The 21696-nt window shown below is 36.3% G+C and overlaps 1 protein-coding gene across 4 annotated transcripts in view; it reads left to right on the top strand.

Moving 5' to 3' along the window:
- LOC149702626 (Na(+)/H(+) exchanger beta-like) overlaps positions 1–21696 on the top strand; it is a 48104-nt gene that overhangs the window by 10013 nt on the left and 16395 nt on the right. For 2 of the 4 annotated variants that reach the window (XM_089866490.1, XM_089866488.1), the window contains exons 1-2: positions 5239–5783; positions 21359–21662. In XM_089866490.1, the coding sequence (XP_089722616.1) occupies positions 21455–21662 (208 nt within the window). In that variant the 5' untranslated portion in view covers positions 5239–5783; positions 21359–21454. Of the gene's footprint in view, positions 1–5238; positions 5784–21358; positions 21663–21696 lie in introns of those variants that run through there. The other 2 variants (XM_089866491.1, XM_089866489.1) reach the window with 2 other exon arrangements.

The following is a 21696-nucleotide window of genomic DNA, read 5'->3' as shown; positions in this document are numbered from 1 at the left end:
TTGAAAAAGTTTTAAGTATGGATACATTATAGACAAGTATGGTATATAATAGAAAATCTATTTTTAATACCAAACTCCCAAAGAAGGGAACCTATAGCTTAATGACATTTTACAAAACTTTTTCTGTATGGATCGCGAACGCAAAATTGATTTTCGATATATTTATTTCGTTATATACTTTTATGCAGCCCGAAAACACGTATACTAATCGGGCCTAAATGGATTTTCTACTAGTCAATACCCATCAAATATTGTAGAATACATTTATTATAGTTCAGAAAACCCTTTCATAACTATTAGCATAAGTTTGTGAGATTTGTTCCTTCCATAAGTTTGTTAATCTCTGGTTACAAACTGGAGCTTGTCATGAAGTGATTGAGCTATTTAGGTCATAGATTCAGGGTAAAGCGAAGACGCCTGGTGAGGCGCTGTCAAAGGCTTAGTAATGCAGACTAAATAGGACCTAGATGGAAGTCCTGCAAAATTAATTAACCACCGAGTGGGACTTCAATTCTCGCTTCCGTCGTTCTCGAACTAGTTATCTCGAGCTGTAAGTCTCTCAGTAGCATTATGAAGTATAGCAAGTGTCATACTTATGGAAGGAACATATCTTATAAACTTATGGTTTAATATGAAACAAGTTGGGAAAGCTAGTGACAAATAACACGAGGTATACAGCGTTTAGTTGCGGTGATATTGGTTTCCAAACATTGATTGGCCCTTGAAACAAGGGAGCAATAGAGTAAGACATATCAGCAATTATTAGTACGTCCAACTAAGGGCTTTGTCCACGTATCCCAAATGGCCATGGAAAGGAAGACAAAGCTTAATTTTTAAATTAAAAAAAAAAACTGACAGAAGCTAGACAGTACTGCCAATTATTTCCTTTGATGACACTATTGCTCGCGACCTCCGTATTAATTATCCTTGAATTTTAGTTAACAAAGCCGGATATTACCAAGGACAAAAATAAATTTTTTCTATTATGATACATTTTTTTATTATCAATTTTGCGAAGTTACAGTTTTAACTCGATAGTTTAAAACAATAAATAAATAATTCTGGGTTTTGTCTCAGATCCGAGCTTATAAAGTATTCCCTATAATGTCCGATGATATAATGCTCCAATTTGGTGGCTTTCTTTTTGGGGTCGATTTGTCTCGAAATTCTCGATTTACTCACTCCCTTTTTGTAATTTTCGTAACATCTGCTCGCGAATGCGGTACATAAAAAGAGGATGATTTAATGTTGAATAATTTAATAATTCGGTTTCTTTGAAAAAGAGGTAAAAAAATGTTGTAGATCAGAGCGCCGGCCATAAGTTGGTTTCTCGTGGGACAAAACGTTTTTATTTATGTAACTAACTTATGTGTAATAGATTTCAAAGGTAGCAGACAGCGCCTGTTTTTATTTCCATTATATTAAGGGATAAAAATAGTTTGTTTTTATTATTTTTATTTTAAATTATATTTTTCAAATCCATTTGCAATAAGATTATCTGATCAGAGATTTGATTCAAAACAATTGAAAAATGTTGAGAAATAAAACCACTTATAATGGAAAAATAAAATACTTGAAGTAAAGTATTTTTGATGAAAGTTGACTAAATAAAAGTCTGATAAGTAAATTAAGGGGGATATTCTTTGGGAAATCGATTTTGAGGCGAAAATTTATAGAAAACTTCTATCTCCATTTTGTTTGACACAAGGGACAATGTTTTCGAGTTAAGATTGGTCAATATATTTTACGGATGACCCCTTAAATTTAATTAAGAAACTGATTTAGACAATTATTTCTAATTTAATTAAGGGGTCATCCCTAAAACACTCATCAAATCATAACTCGAAAACAGTGGCCGAAAAAGCGTGATGATAAGCGTACATTCACATTTTCTTTAAAAACGTTTCTTCCCAAAGAATAAGAAAGTAAATGTATAGTAAATACAAGCGATGTTAAGGGACATTACCTGTCCCAGTCCCGTTATGTACCAAACTCACAACAAAAAAACCCCAAAAGATAATATAGAAGAAAGAAAAAAAACTGTTCACATCTTGCATAAATGTAAGGTAAACAAGTCCCGAATTTTTATTACATAGTTTTTGTCCTCTTTTTCATGGGACAGAGACAGACTCGAGTCTGCGCGACTGTCTCGGCTCCCTTTGGGTATTATTGTATTGTATTGTATTTCAAATCGATTTGCTATTGGGGTTGGAAATATCGGAAGAAAGCAGTTTACTCCAGTGCCCTTCAACTTAAGAACGAGTACGCCAATAGGCGATATTGCATGAATGTAGAGAGAGAGAGACACACACACACAAAAGCTTTTAATGCCTATTTATCCCATGATGGCTGCAGTCTGCAGTCTGCAGCGTTGAAAAGAGCAAACTTCCGTTGCCGGTATCCGTTATACCTGTACAACTACCGTTCCTCGCTTCCGGCGAAAAAATGGGGGAAAATCCGATATAGCCTGCTCTAGAAATCACTGAAAATTCAAACATTATGTTGTTGGTTGGTTGCTCACGTAGAGTTTCTTAGAAAACCAACGTTAGAAAGATTTTTATTTTTCGGTCGTTCGTCTGTTTGTATAAATGGAACGGATACGGTGTAAAAGTATAAAACGTTTGACCACTCCTGGGACCAGGTGTGACCTATTGACCTTCTTTAAATATATAGGATTACTGAAATATTGGTCACTCCTTTCGTATCGAAGTATCGTTCTAAAACTTGAAGTATGTTCTCACATACACGCGTTTTTGCAGCAGGTGCTATCGGGAATGCATACAGCTAATTGGAATCATATGCCGGATTTTGTGGGATGAGCTAGCTAGACTAATCATTATGTATGACGAATTTTACCTCACTGGGCGTTCTATCTTACGCATGCGCCTAGGAATTCGCGTTATACCCAACCAATGAAACGACAGTTAGGATTCGGAAGACGCCGTCAGAACTATGAAACGTGACGCGTAGTAAGTTCTCAAGCCCGGTATACCCACAAAGCCCGCATAGAATTTAAAACAGGAGATATGAGGGCGCAATGATTCCTAGTAGCTGTATGCATTCCTGGTGCTATTAACGAATGTTTTGCTTTTTCGGGGATGATTCTCTAGGTTTTAATGGTCTGTTGCCAGATATAATGACCACACATGTATATAACCAATTGAATGACGTAATAGCTGAGATTCCTGAAATAGTATGACGTAGTTTTGAACGACCTAATGAGTTATTTCGAAACTAAATGTCTTCAAATTAAGGTTCATGGAATTTCTGTACCAATTTATATCGCTTTAAAATGGGCCATTTTTTTTCTTAAAAAAAAAATGGCAAATTACAGCAATATATATGTTTATCATCTATCTCATCATGAATTTACCATTAATCCAATTAAGTTTTTGATAGATATTGCCTAGAAATTTAAGAAACTCGAGGCCATAGACGTAGTATTGTGGGCTTTGCAAATGGATTTGGGACCGACTCAAAGTCTAGTTACCGTGCCTTTGGCACACATCCAAAGAAAGTTTTATTTCCAGCGGAAGTGTCCGTATAGTCTTAAAAGACAGGGATTCAGGGAAGCGACGCTCCCTCCTAAAGGCCACGTCCTTCTTTCTTCCGATAATGACGAGATAGAATATCTTTCTACTGAACTTTAGGGATGAAAAGGTCATAGGTTAAGAAAAATGCCTTATACCAAATCGTGTACATCTACCTACTTTTGGTCTACTTCTACTGGTTTTTTTTATTATTTTTTTGAGACCCCCTTTTTGACATTAAAGTAATGGTCGTTGTGACGTCATCATCAATGAATGCCCTTGATTGGCTTATCTTTTTTTATTGGTTATAGTCAGGCGGAGTTTGCTTGCTCTATTTCAAAATACGCAATTTTAAATTAAAAAAAATAATCATTAGCAATAAAGATTTTATTGAGATTGTTGGTAGCTTGGTAATGATCGGGGTTTTCGTCACCTCGTATCGTCCAAGTCACTGAAGGAGTATAATTTTAATAAACATATATATATATATATATATATATATATATATATATTTAAAATCAAATATTTAAAAATTTTCGAGGCCCTCAATGTTTCGGGTTTTTTAATTATTAAGTTAACAATGAAAAAATAACTCGAAAGTTTATTGTTTTGTGATTCCGAAGGCGGATATTATGCTTAACAAAAGCCATATTTGTTTCGGTGGTTTAATTAATTTTGAAGGCGAAAACTTTTATTAGAGTATGTGCAGTTTTTGAAGGTCAATTTTAGCATTCTCGCCTAGTATAACGTCTGCACACGCAAATGTTGTTTTCTCTGCCTTGCACCGGCGTTAGGGGCAAAGCTATAGGCCTAAGTCTGTTTAATTATCTTTAAAATAATGCCTAAAAGTTGTATTATTTTCATAAACATGGTTCGAAAACGACATTAGCTATGGGCACATATATTTTATAATGACGGTATAGGGGGCGTTTGCGTTGGTGTCTCATGGACCATATACTAGAAGCCCCTACTGCAAACCCAATACTTAGGCATTATAAGTTTATGATATTTTTAAGAAAGTGTCCGACAATTTGCATATTTCCTCTCTAAAACACTTTATGGATTATTTAAAGCAAGCTAAGTCGGTCCGCAACTCTGTTTGACCCACATTCTTAGGTCACGTTATGCTATACAAAAACATAACGATCATATATGATTTATCCTAGACCTGTCTCGTGCACAAACAGTCTCTGAGTCCTTGGTACGTGGACCAAATAATTATAAAAGAAAAATTATTCTCACTCAATTCTTTTTTAAATTCAAACTAAGTATGTTTGGTACACAAGTTTAACTACTTAGCATGCAAACAGCAATAGGTTATCAGGGAAAATTGCTTGGGCTTCGTTGTTTGAACAATATGCGGAGAATTGCTAGGAATATGGGCCACCAGCGTCGTTATTCTGTCTTGATTTACTCTTAAATTGAAGCCACCGTCACCCTAGCAATTATCACTGTCAAACCATGAATTAGCTCCGAAAATATTGGACAGTATGTCTGAATAGATCATCTCAGGAGGAAATGACAGATTCGAAGACAGTAGAAAGAAATGGAATAACTTTTCCCGCCCTTTTTACGTAAACGCGCCTAAAGTTCCCTAAACTTCTTGTGACGCGGTTGACGTCTTTGAAACATGACGTTGGTGGCAACGCAGCATGGACTCTGGTGGCTGGCTTATATAGGTTTCTCCGCGCGTACAATATCGAACCAACAGAAGCAACCAAATGTAATTCGCGCCACTGAGAATGACGTTGCTCTTCACCACCACCAGGACTCAGGAATCGTCGGCCCGCGCGCACGTGCAAAGTAGCGCCAAAAACAGTTTTTGGCGGTTTGTTTTCTGGATCTCAGCTACGGAGTAAAACGCCTCGGTAAAACGACTATAGAGTCTGTTCTGTTGAGTCAAGAGTTTTACACTCTCTCTCTTCTCTCTCTGTTAATCTTTATACGTGTTTCGCGCGTATACATGCGAAGTTTCGTACAACTGTTACATTCCTAACGCCGTTTTTCTGCACAACACTCGCGCAGCTATGGAACGTAATGTGTGATGTGTTGGATATATGAATCGCTTCCGCCAGTTCGCAACCCTTTTTATTTTGGTTTTGTTTCTTCAAAGGGTTATTTATTGAAGTTTTCTTGAGTTGTTGTTGTTAAAGACCGTTTTGCTAAATCCTTAATTCTCATAAGAAAAGGGGAAAAGCTGTTCGAACTTTCGTTTTTACTTGCGAAGTCTCTCTATTACATTTTGTGTTTAAAGTGAGTATGTTTCTCGCAACATTTTTCAACTTTTTTTCACGGTTTTAACCAGAAATAGATAAACGCGAAGTTGGAGTTTATAGAGCTGTTTTTAAAAATGATAAAAACACTCTTGTTAAGTTCATAAACTAGAACATTTTAGAGTAGGCTTTTTTAAACATATTATGAAGCACAAAACAGCGTGTAAATTAGGCATAACAACGCGATATTCTTATGAATTTTTGACCTATATTGGGTCAAGGGTCAGATACTGAATTCGTTGGCAGACTCTGTCATTGCATTAATTCCAGTTGGTTCTTAAGTATCTATTGTACCTTCCTAGCTCTTGAATTGTGAACAAAATATCAAACGGGATTTTTGCAAAGAAAGAGACAAATTTCATTACTTAAAGGCCGACATCCAGCAAAAAGTGTATGCAAAATGGTTCTTGAGAACTGAAGATGAACAATAGAAATCCTTTTAAATTTTTTCCCTCCCGAATTTAGTAGAACCCTTACAACGTTTACCCCAGAGGGGATTCGAAAATCGCACCATTCCATTGTTAGTCTCGATGCTCGGTTTCCAGTTTTGCTAGAACCAACCCTTTTCGCTGGAAGTCGGCCTTTAAATTAGTTAAGGATCATAATAAATTGATAACTTTAGGGTTATTTACTTTAGAATTAACGGAACCGTTTGTATTTTGTCGCGGAGTGACGGCTTCCGTAATTTTTCTGCTAAAAAGTTTAGTTTCCTTCACGGTGTTATATACACTCTGTTACTTGTCGTAAGGGTGCCAAACGCGGACCCGGCAGTGTCTTTCATACTCTACACAAGTTTTAAAGTTATCTTCTTTTTTTTTTTAAGAAAATATAGTATTTACCCTCGATAATACCTCTATTCATGCAGGAGGACTCGGGGAAGCTAATCTATTTTAAGAAAAAGGTTTTTATCTCTCTCCGCAACTAAACCTTCCGTAAAATATTTGTGTAAAACGTATATACGATTCTCCTCTCCCATCTCTAATGTATATAGTATTCTAGAATGTTTCCTGGATGAAGGTTCCCCCTGAATATAATCTACCTATAGAGTGCTGTCAGTTGTGACGTCAGATCCAAGGTTAAACGTCACGAGTCTGCATTTAGCAATGGGCGGCCATGACAGTTACCGTTTTTTCTTTATGGGAGAACAGCATGGGTGACGTCACACCGGCGCTTCTGACAGCACTCTATTCGTTTACAGTTAGTTATTTTGTTTTGGGGGTTATTTTCCTCGCGCCAAGACGTACCGCTAGAGGGCGCCGCGAGTCGACTCGTCCAGGCTGAGATATGTCCACCGGGCCAGTTTAAATATTAATTAATTACTTGGTGGTCTACTAGCCCTTTGGTCACTTTATTAATTAAAAACTATCCATGGTTAGTCATTTTAACTAGCCAATGTCCAGTTTTTTTAATTAAAAGTGTTGGGGCTCTACCGGCCACATGTCCACCTTACTTCTCTGCCTGGACTAGCAAGGCCACTTTATTAATCAAAAGCTATCCAAGGTTAACCACTTTAAGTGACCAATGTCCAGTTTTTCAATTAAAAGTGCTTGGCTCTACTGGACATTTTAAAAAAATTCCTTACTTCTCAGCCTGGACTAGCCCAGCCTCCCGCTTGTAGTGAACTTTTTCCTTCTTTCCCCCTTTTTTAACGGGTTATTTTCTGCCCTTTCAAAGGGCATGATCTTTATAGCGGTCAGTGACGCTAAGGGTTTTTCGGTGGGCTTGGATGGACTACGTCTTTGGAAAGGATGTACTAGTTTGATTTCAAAGGATGGGGCAGGGCTTCACGTCAAAGGGGTTATTTTCCATGAAGCCCTCACCTGCTAAATTTGTAAGGTTGACCCTTGAAGGCCCGATTTTGACATTTTTTAAATAGAGCATTGAGTTTTATAATCTCACCCTTGACCGTATTGTTATTAGGAAGGTTGGGTTTTCTGCTCATTTTTGTACAAGGGTCCTTGAACTTGAATTGAATAACCGATGAAAAATATAATCTTAAATAAATAAATCCCTTCATAGTACGGGTTAGACATAACTAAAATATTAATATTTATTTGCTTGCGTCTATACACCTGTATAAATGCGCCGCAGTGTTACGCGCGGTATAATAATACACGAAAGGTATTCTAAATAATGCATTTCTTACAGGTACGTGTATAGCAAAAAGCAATTCTCGAATACACTGATCCATTCCGTAGTTTCCACGATCTAATTTAAGTTGTTAAAAATGCTCAACCTTTTACTTTTACTCGAACTTGGCGTCGTTGGTATTTAGAAACCGTGTGGTTCGAGTTAGAGAAACGATCTTCGAATGAAAAAGAAAATGAAAATTGAATCTTTTTGGCACGTGTTTGAGGGTCGCCCCGAAAACCCTACGTCATTATTTGCTATAACTGCGCAGGACCAAGATCAATCTTAGTTTAATTAGGTTAAAGAAAGAAACGAAGTATAAGAAAAAAATAAACCAGGAAGTGATTTCGGGGAAAACGAAAGGTATGCCTACTTCGGTACTTGGCCTTTTAATTAACACACCATTATTTTGTGGTTGGTTGTTAGCGTGTGTCCGTAATTCGGCCTTGGCTTAATCACGCACATTGATTTACTTTATATACACCATTAATTTATGTTTGACGACTTTTACTATACCTATACATACCTTCCCTATACGTCAATAGTAATTGCGATGGAACAGATGTGCCGGTGAATTAAAAAAATATTGCCATAACTTACTGATTTATATCAGGGATAGATTTAATTTTAGAAGTAGGAATGGAGAACGGTTAGTATTTACTTCAGTCCGACTCATAGACCACCCAGTATATAGCCCCTCCCTCCAACACGTAACGAAAAGTTTAAATTATCTTATTGGCTCACTTAAACTACGTTTTGATGACGTTGCTGACGGGAACGGCGAAAAATACTGCGTAATTCCTTTTTACCTCTGTCGATATGACCCCGCCTCTTCTTTCATACCCCCTCCGTCCCGTAGAAGCGGGTCCGGGACTTTGACGCGCGCCCACATTACTCTGTTCTCCATTCCTACTTCTAAAATTAAATCTATCCCTGTTTATATCATATACCGTAATTTTACAATGCCGTAATTTGCCGTTGTAAATTACCAAACAGTTACCCAATTTTCTTAATTAACAAGAAGGCAGGTCGTTACGCGATTGGTCGGAAGTGTAAATTTTAAATTATCTTTATGAAATCTAATTAAACTAATTTGAATTTTAAAATAGTTTCGAGATATGAATTTCCTGTGTGTTTCGACCCCTATGCAGATTGGTCATATAATTAGTAGAAGAATCGATTTTCCTTTTCACTCTCCCTTTTAAGTGACATTTGTTCATGTGAAAAGTTCATTAATATACATGTATAGCTAGTGGCATTTTGTCAGTATAAACATGTTATGTGTCGATAATAGACCGGTCACTCACCCCGTTGCTCCCGACTTCGGCCAACCGAGAAGTTATCAGGCTGTGCATAGACACTTTGGTTTTTTTTTGTATTGTTCAATATTAGAACCTAATTCTGACCATCTACAAATGTCAGAGTTGCTACAGTAACTGGAAAGTCGCGGTAATTTTGAAAATGTGTACCTACGGCAGAGAATTTTTAAATTTTCATTAAAGTCATGGAATTTCCAAAAATTTTGTATATTATTTCGGAAATTTTCGTATAGATTGTGTGGACAGGTGTTGCCAGGTATTTGTGAGTGCGATTCAACCTCTATCTAGCTCGTAATTCTGCCCGATTCAGTTCCAAACCCGAGAGATGCTCTAATAACAAATTACTGGCAACATTCTGATTTTTTGTTTATATAAAATTTAACTGGGGATTAAAATGACTTAAGATGGTCAGAAAAAACGTGGAAAGTCAGGGAATTATTTGAAATATAGAAAATCGGTAGCAACCCTGACCCTACTTTAGTCGGTACAAAGTGGCCATGCACGTTTACGGTTTTCTAATCGCTTATTGCCCTAGCGATGTTCTTTTCGCTTGATAGAGTCAGCTGCTGAGACAGCTGGTTCTTCTGAATAGGATGGGTTAAGCTATTTAGCTTAATTAAAAGTCGAATATACAAGATTTAATTAATACTTTTTTCTAAGTCATTCGTTTCACCCTGTCACGATTTCATCGGGCTTCAAAGAGAGATTATGAAGGTTTGACGACGAAAAGTTAATAAAATTGACCGAAAAACTTGATACCCTGGACATTCCGAGCTTCGTGTTAATACCCGAAGTCGAAGCGTCGCAAATGTCACAAGAGTTAAGCCTAATTTAAAAATGAAAGATGAAAAGCACGTGTGATTATTCTCGCGCCATTTGAAATTGAAACGTCTAGAGCGCTATGACGTTTTACACGTGTTTTCTGGTCAAAATTAAACTCTTTTTATTAGCAATTTTGCGTATCATTTAAACTCGGTTTAGTTGTAAATGAAAATATGCAATGTTTTTTTTTATTATTTTTATTATTTTTATTATTTTCTCTTTTATTTCCATGATGCTAAAATATCTGCTGTCAAAAACAGATATTTGTCGTGACTTTTGGGTTCAAAAACTTATTCAAATTGAAAATCGATTTCAAGCAAAACTTTCCAGGAATTCTTTAACGAAACGATATTCAGGTTAAAAAATTCTCTTTGTAAATTAGAAAGCTTTTTAAACAAATATTTTTTCACGCGATATAATACTTATATAGGTATATACTTTTATATTGTTTTTATATACTTTGAGAAATACTTCGAAACTTGATAAACACCGTATGCAAGAATTTAGAAAACAAACTAACACTCATTTGGTATGAAAGTAAATAAATTCCTCATCCTCTTTAAATATTAGATGATATCCTCATCCTCTTTAAATATTAGATGATTTCCTAATCCTCTTTAATTAGCAGATAATTTCCTAATCATCTTAAACTTAATGAAACGTGCATTCTTTTCTCCATATATTACCTCTCTCTCAAAACTTGTAGAACTTTCTAAACTTTCATTTTTATAGGCTTAATTTTAGTTTTGATTCAATTATTTCATTTGCCAAACGGTTGATAACAACGGAACAACGATAAGTTTAGGTTAGGTTCAGTTCCTGTATATCAGAGACTTAGAACATAGTTTCCAGCGGAAGATGTACCACGTTTTTAACGAGTGTCTTGTTGTTTCTCGCAGCAATTCTCATCGAGGTTTTCTATATTCATTTCGCTTTTAAAAGGATGTTGTTTCCTTTGTAAAGCAGCATGCAGACACGTTAACCTTCACCTTCTTTTTCTTTACATTTCATCTTCTCCTTTGGATGTTTAAATCAAGTTTAATACTTCTTAAGGGGAAGAAGAAGAAGAAGACCTTGGGGTTTTGAAATTTATATTGTAAGTAATAAAATCAGAATGAAATATATTTTAGGGTTAAGGATTGTCTGTGGTGGGATGGTGACTTCTATATGGTTTCGCGCCCAATTACCCTTTAGAAACCGGTTTGGTTCTCAGCAGGATGTTAAGCGGCTCAAATACTATAGTTTTCTTTTTCGTGTCTATGCGTAAAGTTTCTTTCTGGCGCTGTGAATTTCAACGAAATTGTATGAAATTTTGAACACTAGGCCTAGTTCATTATGTTCTGTTCTAAAGTATAAGATATGTTCCATAAGTTTGTCAATGGTTACAAACTGGAGCTTGTCATGAAGTGACGTAGGTCATAGATTCGAGGTAAAGTGACCCCTAGTGAGGTGCTGTCAAAGGCTTAGTACAGACTAAATAGGACCAAGATGGAAGTCCTGCAAAATTAATTAACCGAGTGTAGGACTTCAATTCTCGCTTGTCGTTCTCGAACTAGTTATCTCGAGCTGTACGTCTCTCAGTAGCATTACGAAGTATATAAGTGTCATACTTATGGAAGGAACATATCTTATAAACTTAGGGCTTTATCTATTGCCGGTTGGTTTTTGGACATCTAGAAAATTTTCCACTCGCTTGAATCATATTTATTCTTCGTTCTTCTCAATCTTTGATTCTACGCTATATAATTATGTTTCGAAGAAAATCCAAAGAGTTTCCTCCTTTGGCAAATAATAGTATGAAATAAAAAAGGAAAAGATAGAAGCAAGATTATTGATTCTTGTTGTAATAGCAAAGTCTCCAAAGAGTCGGGGATTTAAATTTTGGTGGATCAGCCCTTATCACGTTCACCATCAGGATCAGGCTTAAACGTTGTCGGGACTATTGCAGTCGAGGCATCCTGTCCATCTTATCGGGATTAGGCCTTGGCGGATTTGCCACTAAATTTCTTGGCAACTTTCTCTATTTATTACGCAAAGCAAGCATTGTAGTATAAGTTCATAAGATAAGTTCCTTCCATAAGTTTGTCACTGGTAACTTAGAAACTGGAGCTTATCATGAAGTGATTGGAGTAGGTCATAGATTCGAGGTAAAGCGATGATTGCCTGGTGAGGCGCTGTCAAAGGCTTAGTAATGCAGACTAAATAGGACCTAGATGGAACTTGGTCCTGCAAAATTAATTAACCACCGAGTGTAGGACTTCAATTCTCGCTTCCGTCGCTCTCGAACTAGTTATCTCGAGCTGTAAGTCTCTCAGAAGCATTACAAAGTATAGGTAGGGTCATACTTATGGAAGGAACATATCTTATAAACTTATGTTCTATTTATTGTTCAGAGCAAGCATTGAAGTGAACCGAAAATGTTCATCTGTCTTTAAATTGCATTCAATTTTAAAAGTAAAATGAAATTATAAAGCATTGAATGTTTTTAAAGATACGATGATTGAATTTCGTACTATTTTGCATTTAAGGAAGTTATCAGAATGGCAAAAAAATCGGAATTTCATGTTTTAATTCAGTTAGCGAACAATTTTGCATATATATTGGATTACGCCTATAAACAGGGTGTGTTGGTGTTCCGAAAAGGGTAATCATAGGTCCGAAACACAATGGGATGGCTCTATGGGAAATACTGGTCGAGTTCAAAATGTAGCTATCTCAATTTTGCCATATTATGGCCACTGTTTTCAAGCTATGATTTGATGGGTGTTTTAGGAACGACCCCTTAATTAAATTAGAAATCATTGTCAAAATCAGTTTCTTAATTAAATTTAAGGGGTCATCCCTAAAATACTTTGACCAATCTTAACTCGAAAACAGTGGCCCTTGTGGCAAAAATGGAGATAGATAGAAGTTACATTTTCGACTCAAAATCGATTTCTCAAAGAACATCCCCCTTAATTTATGGTAAGCAGACTTATCAGAAACACAGCTCACTTTTGTATCGACAAAGCACTCTCCCACTTCTTTCCTTTCTCTTATAGGGTTTATAAGGTCCATGGTATTACGTATACCGTCTTACATAACCCAATTCGAAGCGGACTAGCGGTATAAAACTTTTTGGCATCCATAAATTAACATGGACCATCTCCCCTGAATAGCATCGTCAAGGCATAAAAGATTCAAGCTATAGAACGTTGAATATGGGGAGCTGATTTCCCTTGAGGAACTGACGGGTCCACCATATACTTCTACAGTATAATCATGAACATACTCATTTAACACGTAAATATTGATCTTGGTAAAACCCGGCATGGAAATTGTAGACAACATGTTTATTGACTAGTGCATGGACAACGTTTATAAACGGTATATCTAATTTGGGGCAAGCTTTAACACAGATAAATTGTATTAGTCTAACCATAAGTTTATAAGACATATTTCATAAGTATGACACTTCCTATATTTCGTAATGCTACTGAGAGACTTACAGAGAGCTAGTTCGAGAACGACGGAAGCGAGAATTGAAGTCCTACACTCGGTTAAATTAATTTTGCAGGACTTCCATCTAGCTCCTATTTAGTCTGCATTACTAAGCCTTTGACAGCGCCTCACCAGGCGTCCCTTTACCTCGAATCTATACCTACTTCAATCACTTCATGACAAGCTCCAGTTTGTAACCAGTGACAAACTTAGGGCCAACATATCTTATATGTCGTTAGATATTCATAAGAAAATAGGATAAATTCATATTCTTTCGGGATACCCTAGCGGTTCCGGACTGGTAAGACCATATACCATCCTTTACACTGGTCTTTCCTGTTAAAGTCCTAATTCCTGTTTAGAACTAAGCCTCGGCAATGGTATTGCCTTATAAGATAATACAAAAAATGATAATATTATTGTTTCCACCTATATATATATATGTATGTGTAGGGGTATGTAATCTAGGCGCTTATTTTGACGCTATTTCTATGGGGGGCTCCAACCAGACTGGTGACGTCGGTATAATGTTTTGCAGGCGCTCTGCACAGCGCGCGTAACTTCCGAGCCCAAAATAATATTGGCTCGCTTCTCGGAAACTCTACGTCCCGTATAATATAACTTTCCATTTTTTAAACTGACGTCATTTTTCAATATTAAAGATAGATAGGCCTATGCTGCGCAGTAGGTAAAATGAAGTAAAGGCCGAGTGTATTTCCCAAAAAATAAATAAATAATAATAATAAAAAAGTTCGCCTTGGAGTTGTAACGGCAACCAGTATGTTTGATTGAGGTTTTCCTTCGTGATTCGTCAGTGTTTGTGTCGAATTGTAATTTGCAGAGACCCAAGTTCAAGATGGAACATGGAAAATAGGGAATACAGGGTTCGAATCCAAAAAAAAATGCTCAAAATACCCACGGGCGGGTTTCATTGGCTTTTTACTCGCCATGAAAACCCTGCTCAAACTACCCACGAGCGCTTTTATTGGGATTTTACCCGCCATAAAAACCCTGCTCAAAATACCCACGAGCGGTTTTATTGGGTTTTTAACCCGCCATAAAAAACCCATCACTAAAATCTTAAATTTATTATGAATTTAAATGCAAAAATAATTTATTTTAAGAGATTTATTGTTTCAACTTCAATAGCATTGTTTTAATAATATTTATTATTTTTTATGAAAATTGAAAAATTTTAAGAATTTTTTTATTAAATTTTAAAAACCGAATAAAACTCTGCTGTGGGCTGGGGTTTTTTTTTTTTTTTTAATAAAACCCCATGATCGAAGACCCGGAAATATCAACCCTTTTTTCACTTTACGTTATGGATGTTTTTGACAATGTAACAATGCAGCTTATATAGCAGCTGAGAATGCTATTTCTTCGCCAACGAATGATGATACTATCAAATTTGATTAAAAATAATCGGAACCGATTAAGCGTTGGCATGTATTGAATTCTATTTATACTTTATATTGAAGGATGATGTCTTTTTTTTATTTTATTCGGTTTCCGCATTTTTTTTCTGCTGCAACGATGAGAAACTTAAGTGATAGTGATACGGCAAAATGTGGTTGAAATACAATATATGCTTAATAGTGACAAATGACTTTACAAGCAGGGTTCAGATTTGATTGTGGTCGTCTTATAGATTCTTCGTAAAATCTCAGATTAGTTTGAGCAAATTTTAGACAAAGTTTCATCGGGAATGTATACATTTAATAGGAATAATTGCGCACCCAAGCATCTTCTGTTAGTTTCTATGCACGTTTTGTGGGCCGGGCTTGAGTTCTTTCTGCCACGCCTCATAACTCTAACGTCTTTCTAACTGTGATTTCATTGCCTGGTAGCAACGCGAGGCGCCTAGTACCACCTGACGGATTCGTCCAATAAGGGTACTCCCCAGTGCGTCGCGGGAAAGCCTAACGCATAGTGTCCATTACGGAACTTTAATTGCTCGTATCTTCTTTAATATTGTAGATAGAAACATGGTTCCAATTGCTATACTCATTAATTAATACGCTCTTTCGATTTAAAAAGTAAGAGAGAAAAAATTCTAGATTAGATTTCCGACTGTTTCTATACGCGTTCTTTTTACCTTGTTTCGTTCCTTCTGAAGGTAATCGCTTTAAGTGACTTAGAAATCTCTTACATAAATTCTGATTTAAGTTCTTCTTTGCATTCTCTCTCCTCGTTCATGTGGTTAATGAAATGGAATCAAATGCATACGCCTTGCAAATTTGCTCTCTCTCCCTCTCTCTCTCACTCTTTCTCTCTCTCTCTCTTTCAGTAAAAACCTCGAGGAGTTTTTAAGGGTTTTTATTTTGTTTAAGAAAGTAAATGATCGTATCTCTAGCGAGATTCTAGAGTGTGTTCTTAATATGCACCGAAAATCGAGGGCAAACCATTAACACCACTTTCGGAAGCATTTTTTTATCAAGTGATTTCTTTTTAATTTTTTTTCTCTCCCTAAATCTAAAAGCTCTTTGTTTTTCAGCTACGCACTTTTAGATAACGCTCCAATTGGCCAGATGTTTCCGCTAGCCTTTAAAAAAAAATATTCGGAGCATAGGAAAACGTTGTGTCCAGTATACACAGGGTGTTTCTAATAAGTCTGCCATAAATTAAGGGTGTTCATATAAGATATGTTCCTTCCATAAGTTTGTAACAGGTAACTTAGAAACTGGAGCTTGTCATGAAGTGAGTGAGTTAGGTCATAGATTCGAGGTAAAACGACGGACGCCTGGTGAGGCGCTGTCAAAGGCTTAGTACACACTAAATAGGACCTAGATGGAAGTCCTGCAAAATTAACCACCACAGAGTGTTCTCGAACTAGTTCTCTAAGTCTCTAGCATTACGAAGTATGGGTAGTGTCATACTCATACTTATGGAAGGAACATATCTTATAAACTTATGATATTTCGTATTGATTCTTTTACCATCTCTTAGCAAATATCCTTTTCGATTTTATATTTCATTAGAGTATGATATTCTTGCGCTATATTATTACTATTATTAAAGAGTTTTTTCTTCTCTTCTCTCTAGAATTGATTTTGAAAATAACGCCTTCCTAACTGTTTTGCATTCATAACCCTTTCTTTTTCATTATCCCTTTATGATAAGTACCTTTCTTCCGATACTATCTTTGATTTTTCCTTGAATCAATTCTTGCCAGGAAAAGTCGATTCTTAACAAAAAGCCGCAACCTTGAGTCAAGTTATATAAAATAAGAAAAGAAAGATCTGAAGTCAGAAATTATTTACGACCGAATGAACCAATGTTCCATATATATATTTATTGTACAAATCACGGTACAGAAATTTGTCGAATAAGAGCTCCATTCGCACTGTCTTAGCTTGTCCGCCCGCTACCATATAGTAATATTAAAGGAGACCTAGTTACAATGTAAAGATACCTTCTTTCTTACTCCAGTTAATTTACTCCATTTAAATGACAATTAAAAAACGGCATTGTGTAGTTTGAGGATATGTAAAGTACAAAGTATTTTTGTCCGCTTTGATTGCAAAACGTTCTGACCTCTTGCAAATTGTTAGTATGACCATAAATTCATAAGATATGTTGTATAAGTTTGTCAATGGTTACAAACTGGAGCTTGTCATGAAGTGATTGACGTAGTCATAGATTCGAGGTGAAGCGAGGGACGCCTGGTGAGGCGCTGTCAAAGGCTTAGTACAAACTAAACAGGAAGATGGACTGCAAAAGTAACCGAGTGTAGTCAATTCTTAATTCGTGTTGTTTAAGAAGTAGTGGACTTTTCCAACATAGTGTCGTGTGTGTGTGAAGGCAATCTTCGCCAAAAAAATCTAATGATTCTTTATATATATAAATGGTTTTCAGACTAGAAGGGTTGATACCATTTACACCAGAAGGCCAGGCTACTTGGCGGTCAAAGTGCAGTACCGAATAGCCCCGCCTCCTGGAGTAAATGGTATCAATACTCCTAGTCTGAAAACTATGTATACTTGTACCCTCTCGATACATATTTTACGATGTCATACTGTATTTATACAGCATATATAAAACACGCAGGCATGTTCCCTTTAGCTAAGTGTTAACAGTATTTGCAGTTTCCCGCCCTTTATTTAAGACCAGCATCGAGTCCAGCACGCAGTTTACTCTAACCCTAAAACTTCGCCCATTTTTCAAGCCGTCGGTCATTTTGGGGTCAAGGTCATTACGATCGTTTGTTCTGATTTAAATAATGACCCATTGTGCGCACGCGCCAAGAGGTTCGAACGGTTCTATATCATCTCAAATTTATTTCGTGACATTAATTTTGTCACATTCAGAGTTGACAAATGAGATTAGAGAGACGCGGATTTTTAAATATTTTAAAGGGATAATGAAATTTTCATAGAAGTCGATTTTACTTGAGTCTAAGAGATTTCGGTTTGGAGGAGGGGTTAAGATTCTAGAGATATATTTACACGGCCATACTGATAGATTGAATGTAAGAGGAAAACTGAAATCCACCAATAAAAACAGATTTCAGTTGGATAAGAAGAACGTCACACCGTTCTATGTCTTACCACGATTCTGGATTTCAGCTTTCCTACTGCATTGAATCCACCAATATGGCCGTGTAAATTATCTCACGAATCTTATAGCTCCTCCCCCAAACGAAAGCTCTCAATATGGCTGCTAGAACAGTGGTAATTTAGGAGGGTGTGACATACCACTCACGTTCACTTTAAAATTCTAAATATATTCTTTGTTTATCACATCGATACATGAGAATCGACGTTACGCCCATTTATAACAAACGAAATATTCCACCGAAATTCGTGCCTTTAAAAATTTATGAAAGATTTAAGCGTAAAGAAACTTCACTGGCGTTTTTTCTACTCTTTTTTTTCTACTTTTTTTTGTGTCGCTTGTATAAGGGAAAGATATTCTGAGACTGAATTTGATGGAGTAGTTTTTATATCCTGTCGCCTTGGCACCTTCAATGAAAGCCATAAAAACTGTTTAAATCCTATTACAGGTTGCTTTGGTTATGGGGTAGAACAAAAATAGAAAAACGTTGCTTCAGTTTATAACTCTTTGATAGTATAATGCCAGTATTCAGCAAAAGGTGTATGCCTGTTTAGTCAGAGAAGAAGTCAGAGGTCATTTTGATAAAGTGAATTTATATATATATATATATATATATATATATATATATATATATATATATATATATATATATATATATATATATATATATATATATATATATATATATATATATATATATATATATATATATATATATATATATATATATATATATATATATATATATTTTTGTATTATAATGCCGGAATGGGTTGCGAAAATGTGAATTCCAGTGTTCCCAGACCGATCATGATGACTTTTGATATTTCGGTATAAAATGTGATATTATCAAATCACCATTAGTTTGGAAAAAAAGGTTGTTTTGGGTAAGTCACGTGCACCAAAGCTCTTTCTGTTAGCGTGCGGGAAAACGGTTTATCATTGGTCAATTTTTCGATCTCTCGTCCAAATTTAACATCAAAACATTCGTATTTTAAACTTGGTTTGACCATAAGTTCAACGTATGTCGTAGTTAGACTGCCGCGTATTGATCGATTTGAGCTATACATGTCTATTATATAAAAATCATATACGATTGTTTTGCACGAAAAACGAATCGGATGAGTATATCTAAAACATTAGTTTATTACTTCTTGGTGTTTATACATATTGGCTTATCTAACTTGTACTAAAGTTTTGACAAATATCGAAGTTTGCAGGCTTATACAGTGTGCCCCTAAAAAGTTGGTACAGTGGGATGGTTCTGGGAAATCAATTTGAGTCGAAAATGTAACTTCTATGATCGATTTTGCCACAAGGGACACCTTAAATTATAAGTTATGATGGGAGAGTTTTAGGAATGACCCCTTAATTAAATTAGCAATGATTGTCTTTCAGTTTCCTATATTAAATTTAAGGGGTCATCCGTAAAATACTCTGGACAATCTTAACTCGAAAACAGTGTCCCTTGTGGTCAACAAAATGGAGATAGATAGAAGTTACATTTTCAACTCAAATAGAACCCAATGTACTTTAGTCCTATTATTACCCATTTTGGAGTGTATGATAAGATCTAATACCGTTGGCGATTTTAGTATAATGTCACATTGTCTCTCTCTGTACAATATTTGCTCATACATTAGTGCGTTCGTTCGTTATACGTCGACTACATTTTCGATTATTAAAGTTAGAGAGCTTATGCTATATTGTTCTATTTTTAGACATTTGAATATAAGAGCTATATAGATGTAAACACCATTAGCCTAATATTGTTCGAAATCATAGTTTAATCGTGCTTTGCCCTACAAAGAGTATATACACTCGTGTTATGCATGAACTTGAATGTCTACAATGCATTCACATTCTACATTTACCCTTTTAACTCTTAACCCAAAATAAAGGAAGTTATAGCTAGACCAAGAAGTGATATCTAGTTTATTAGGGAGAAGATATAAGGTGCCTAAGTATTCGCGCGCCATAGTCCCAGTCCCCTTTTCAAAATACAAGGAGGGACGTAAAACGAGGCCGGGCTATTTCGTCCCCTCTCCTCAGTCGGAAAATACGTAATTTTCGTCATTCGCGTCGCGCTGACGTGAGTTTTCAAGAACGAATGAGACGCTGCTTGTAATTTTGAGGCGGGGATTAACTCCGGACCTACTATACGTTTGGACTGGAGATAAAGCTAGAAATGTGGCGCGAATTTATACCTTCTCCCTAGTAAACTTGTTATTACTTCTTGGCTAGACTGTCTAAAAGCATTGCGTTTCAGGTCGTTTTCATTGGCTTTGAAACCATTTATTTTTCGTACATAGAAACTAGGTCTTGAAACAAAACGGTTCGTTGTGTGTGCAGCCGAGAGTTTTTTGATTGATTAAACGTGCCGACGTTATATCCACGTGTCACATACACGAGCTGCTATACTCGGTTGTTATTTTTATATTTATTTTGAAGGAGCTCTAGTAATATATCGACGGCTCTGGTTTCAGTGTATGTGATTGCAATTGCTAAAGCTAGGTTGGTAAGTGAATTCAATCTCGGAAATAATGTTGGATATTGTTCCATGTAGTTCATGCTCAAATTCTGAGATGTGTTATTGATTTTTTTTTGGTTCCTCGAGTTTAAGATTGAAAGTTAAAGGGATTTTTGAACGCTCAGTTAAAACAGAAAGAAATTTTTTTAATTCCTCCTCGCATTTCGAATATCAAAACGATTTTTGGGTGCAATTTGAATTATTACAAAAATTGTTATCTTAAGGGGTGTTGTGAACCAATATCAACGAATTTTGTCTTATTTTAAAGAGATATACACCCCCTACGTCATTAAATTGAATTTGAAAAGTGCATTTTTAATTATACTTGTCCTTCAAGTATTAAGAGTGAATTTATTGTCTTCAATGACAACGATACTAAATAGTCGCTGTTCTTTAAAACATGTCTTGAAAAATAAAACGCTATTATGAAGAGCCCTTCCTCGTAACCATTTACCTCATCATAGAGGCTGAACTAACTGGGAGGGGCTTAACAGTGGTACTGAGAGGGGAGGAGCTAAGGGGACGTGACGTCCAAATTGGTAGTCTAAATTGTATGCCCTGACGACTTCCAATATGGTCTAAGAAAACCGTGGTAAGAGATAGGAGGTTGTGACGCCAAGAGAGAGTTCGTGGTAGCAGACTATTTACCTTTTTGGGGGCCACCATAGTGAAAGGTTTCCAAACTTTGTATCAATATATGTGTATATTTCTTTGCAGTTCCTTGGGTCAGTGCGAGGCTGCTTGTGTTTGAAGTACGATTTGAACGATAGCTGGAGCGGGTTCCGATGGGAAGAATCTAAATGCGGCTGGCTAATGCCGACCATACCATCACGTTTTCTGGCGTGGTGCTGTCCGTCTCCTAGTTCGAAGTGCATCCGCTTGTTCCTTCGAATCGTCCTCGTTGTTTTCCTGTGCGGTTTGATCGCCGACGGACTTCCTCCATCGCTGAGAGCTGACGAACTTTCCTCTCCATCCTTTTCCGACGACGAAGAGACCACTCCTTTGTCTTCCTCCACTCGAGGTAGGGACGGGTTGAAGCCACCTCGCTTTATTAA

Source organism: Phalangium opilio, unplaced genomic scaffold (assembly GCF_054372755.1).
Source record: "Phalangium opilio isolate 3A_F unplaced genomic scaffold, DU_Popi_V2 ptg000017l_1, whole genome shotgun sequence".
Taxonomy (NCBI): Eukaryota; Metazoa; Arthropoda; class Arachnida; order Opiliones; family Phalangiidae; genus Phalangium; species Phalangium opilio.
This window is presented reverse-complemented; position numbering and strand designations above follow the sequence as displayed.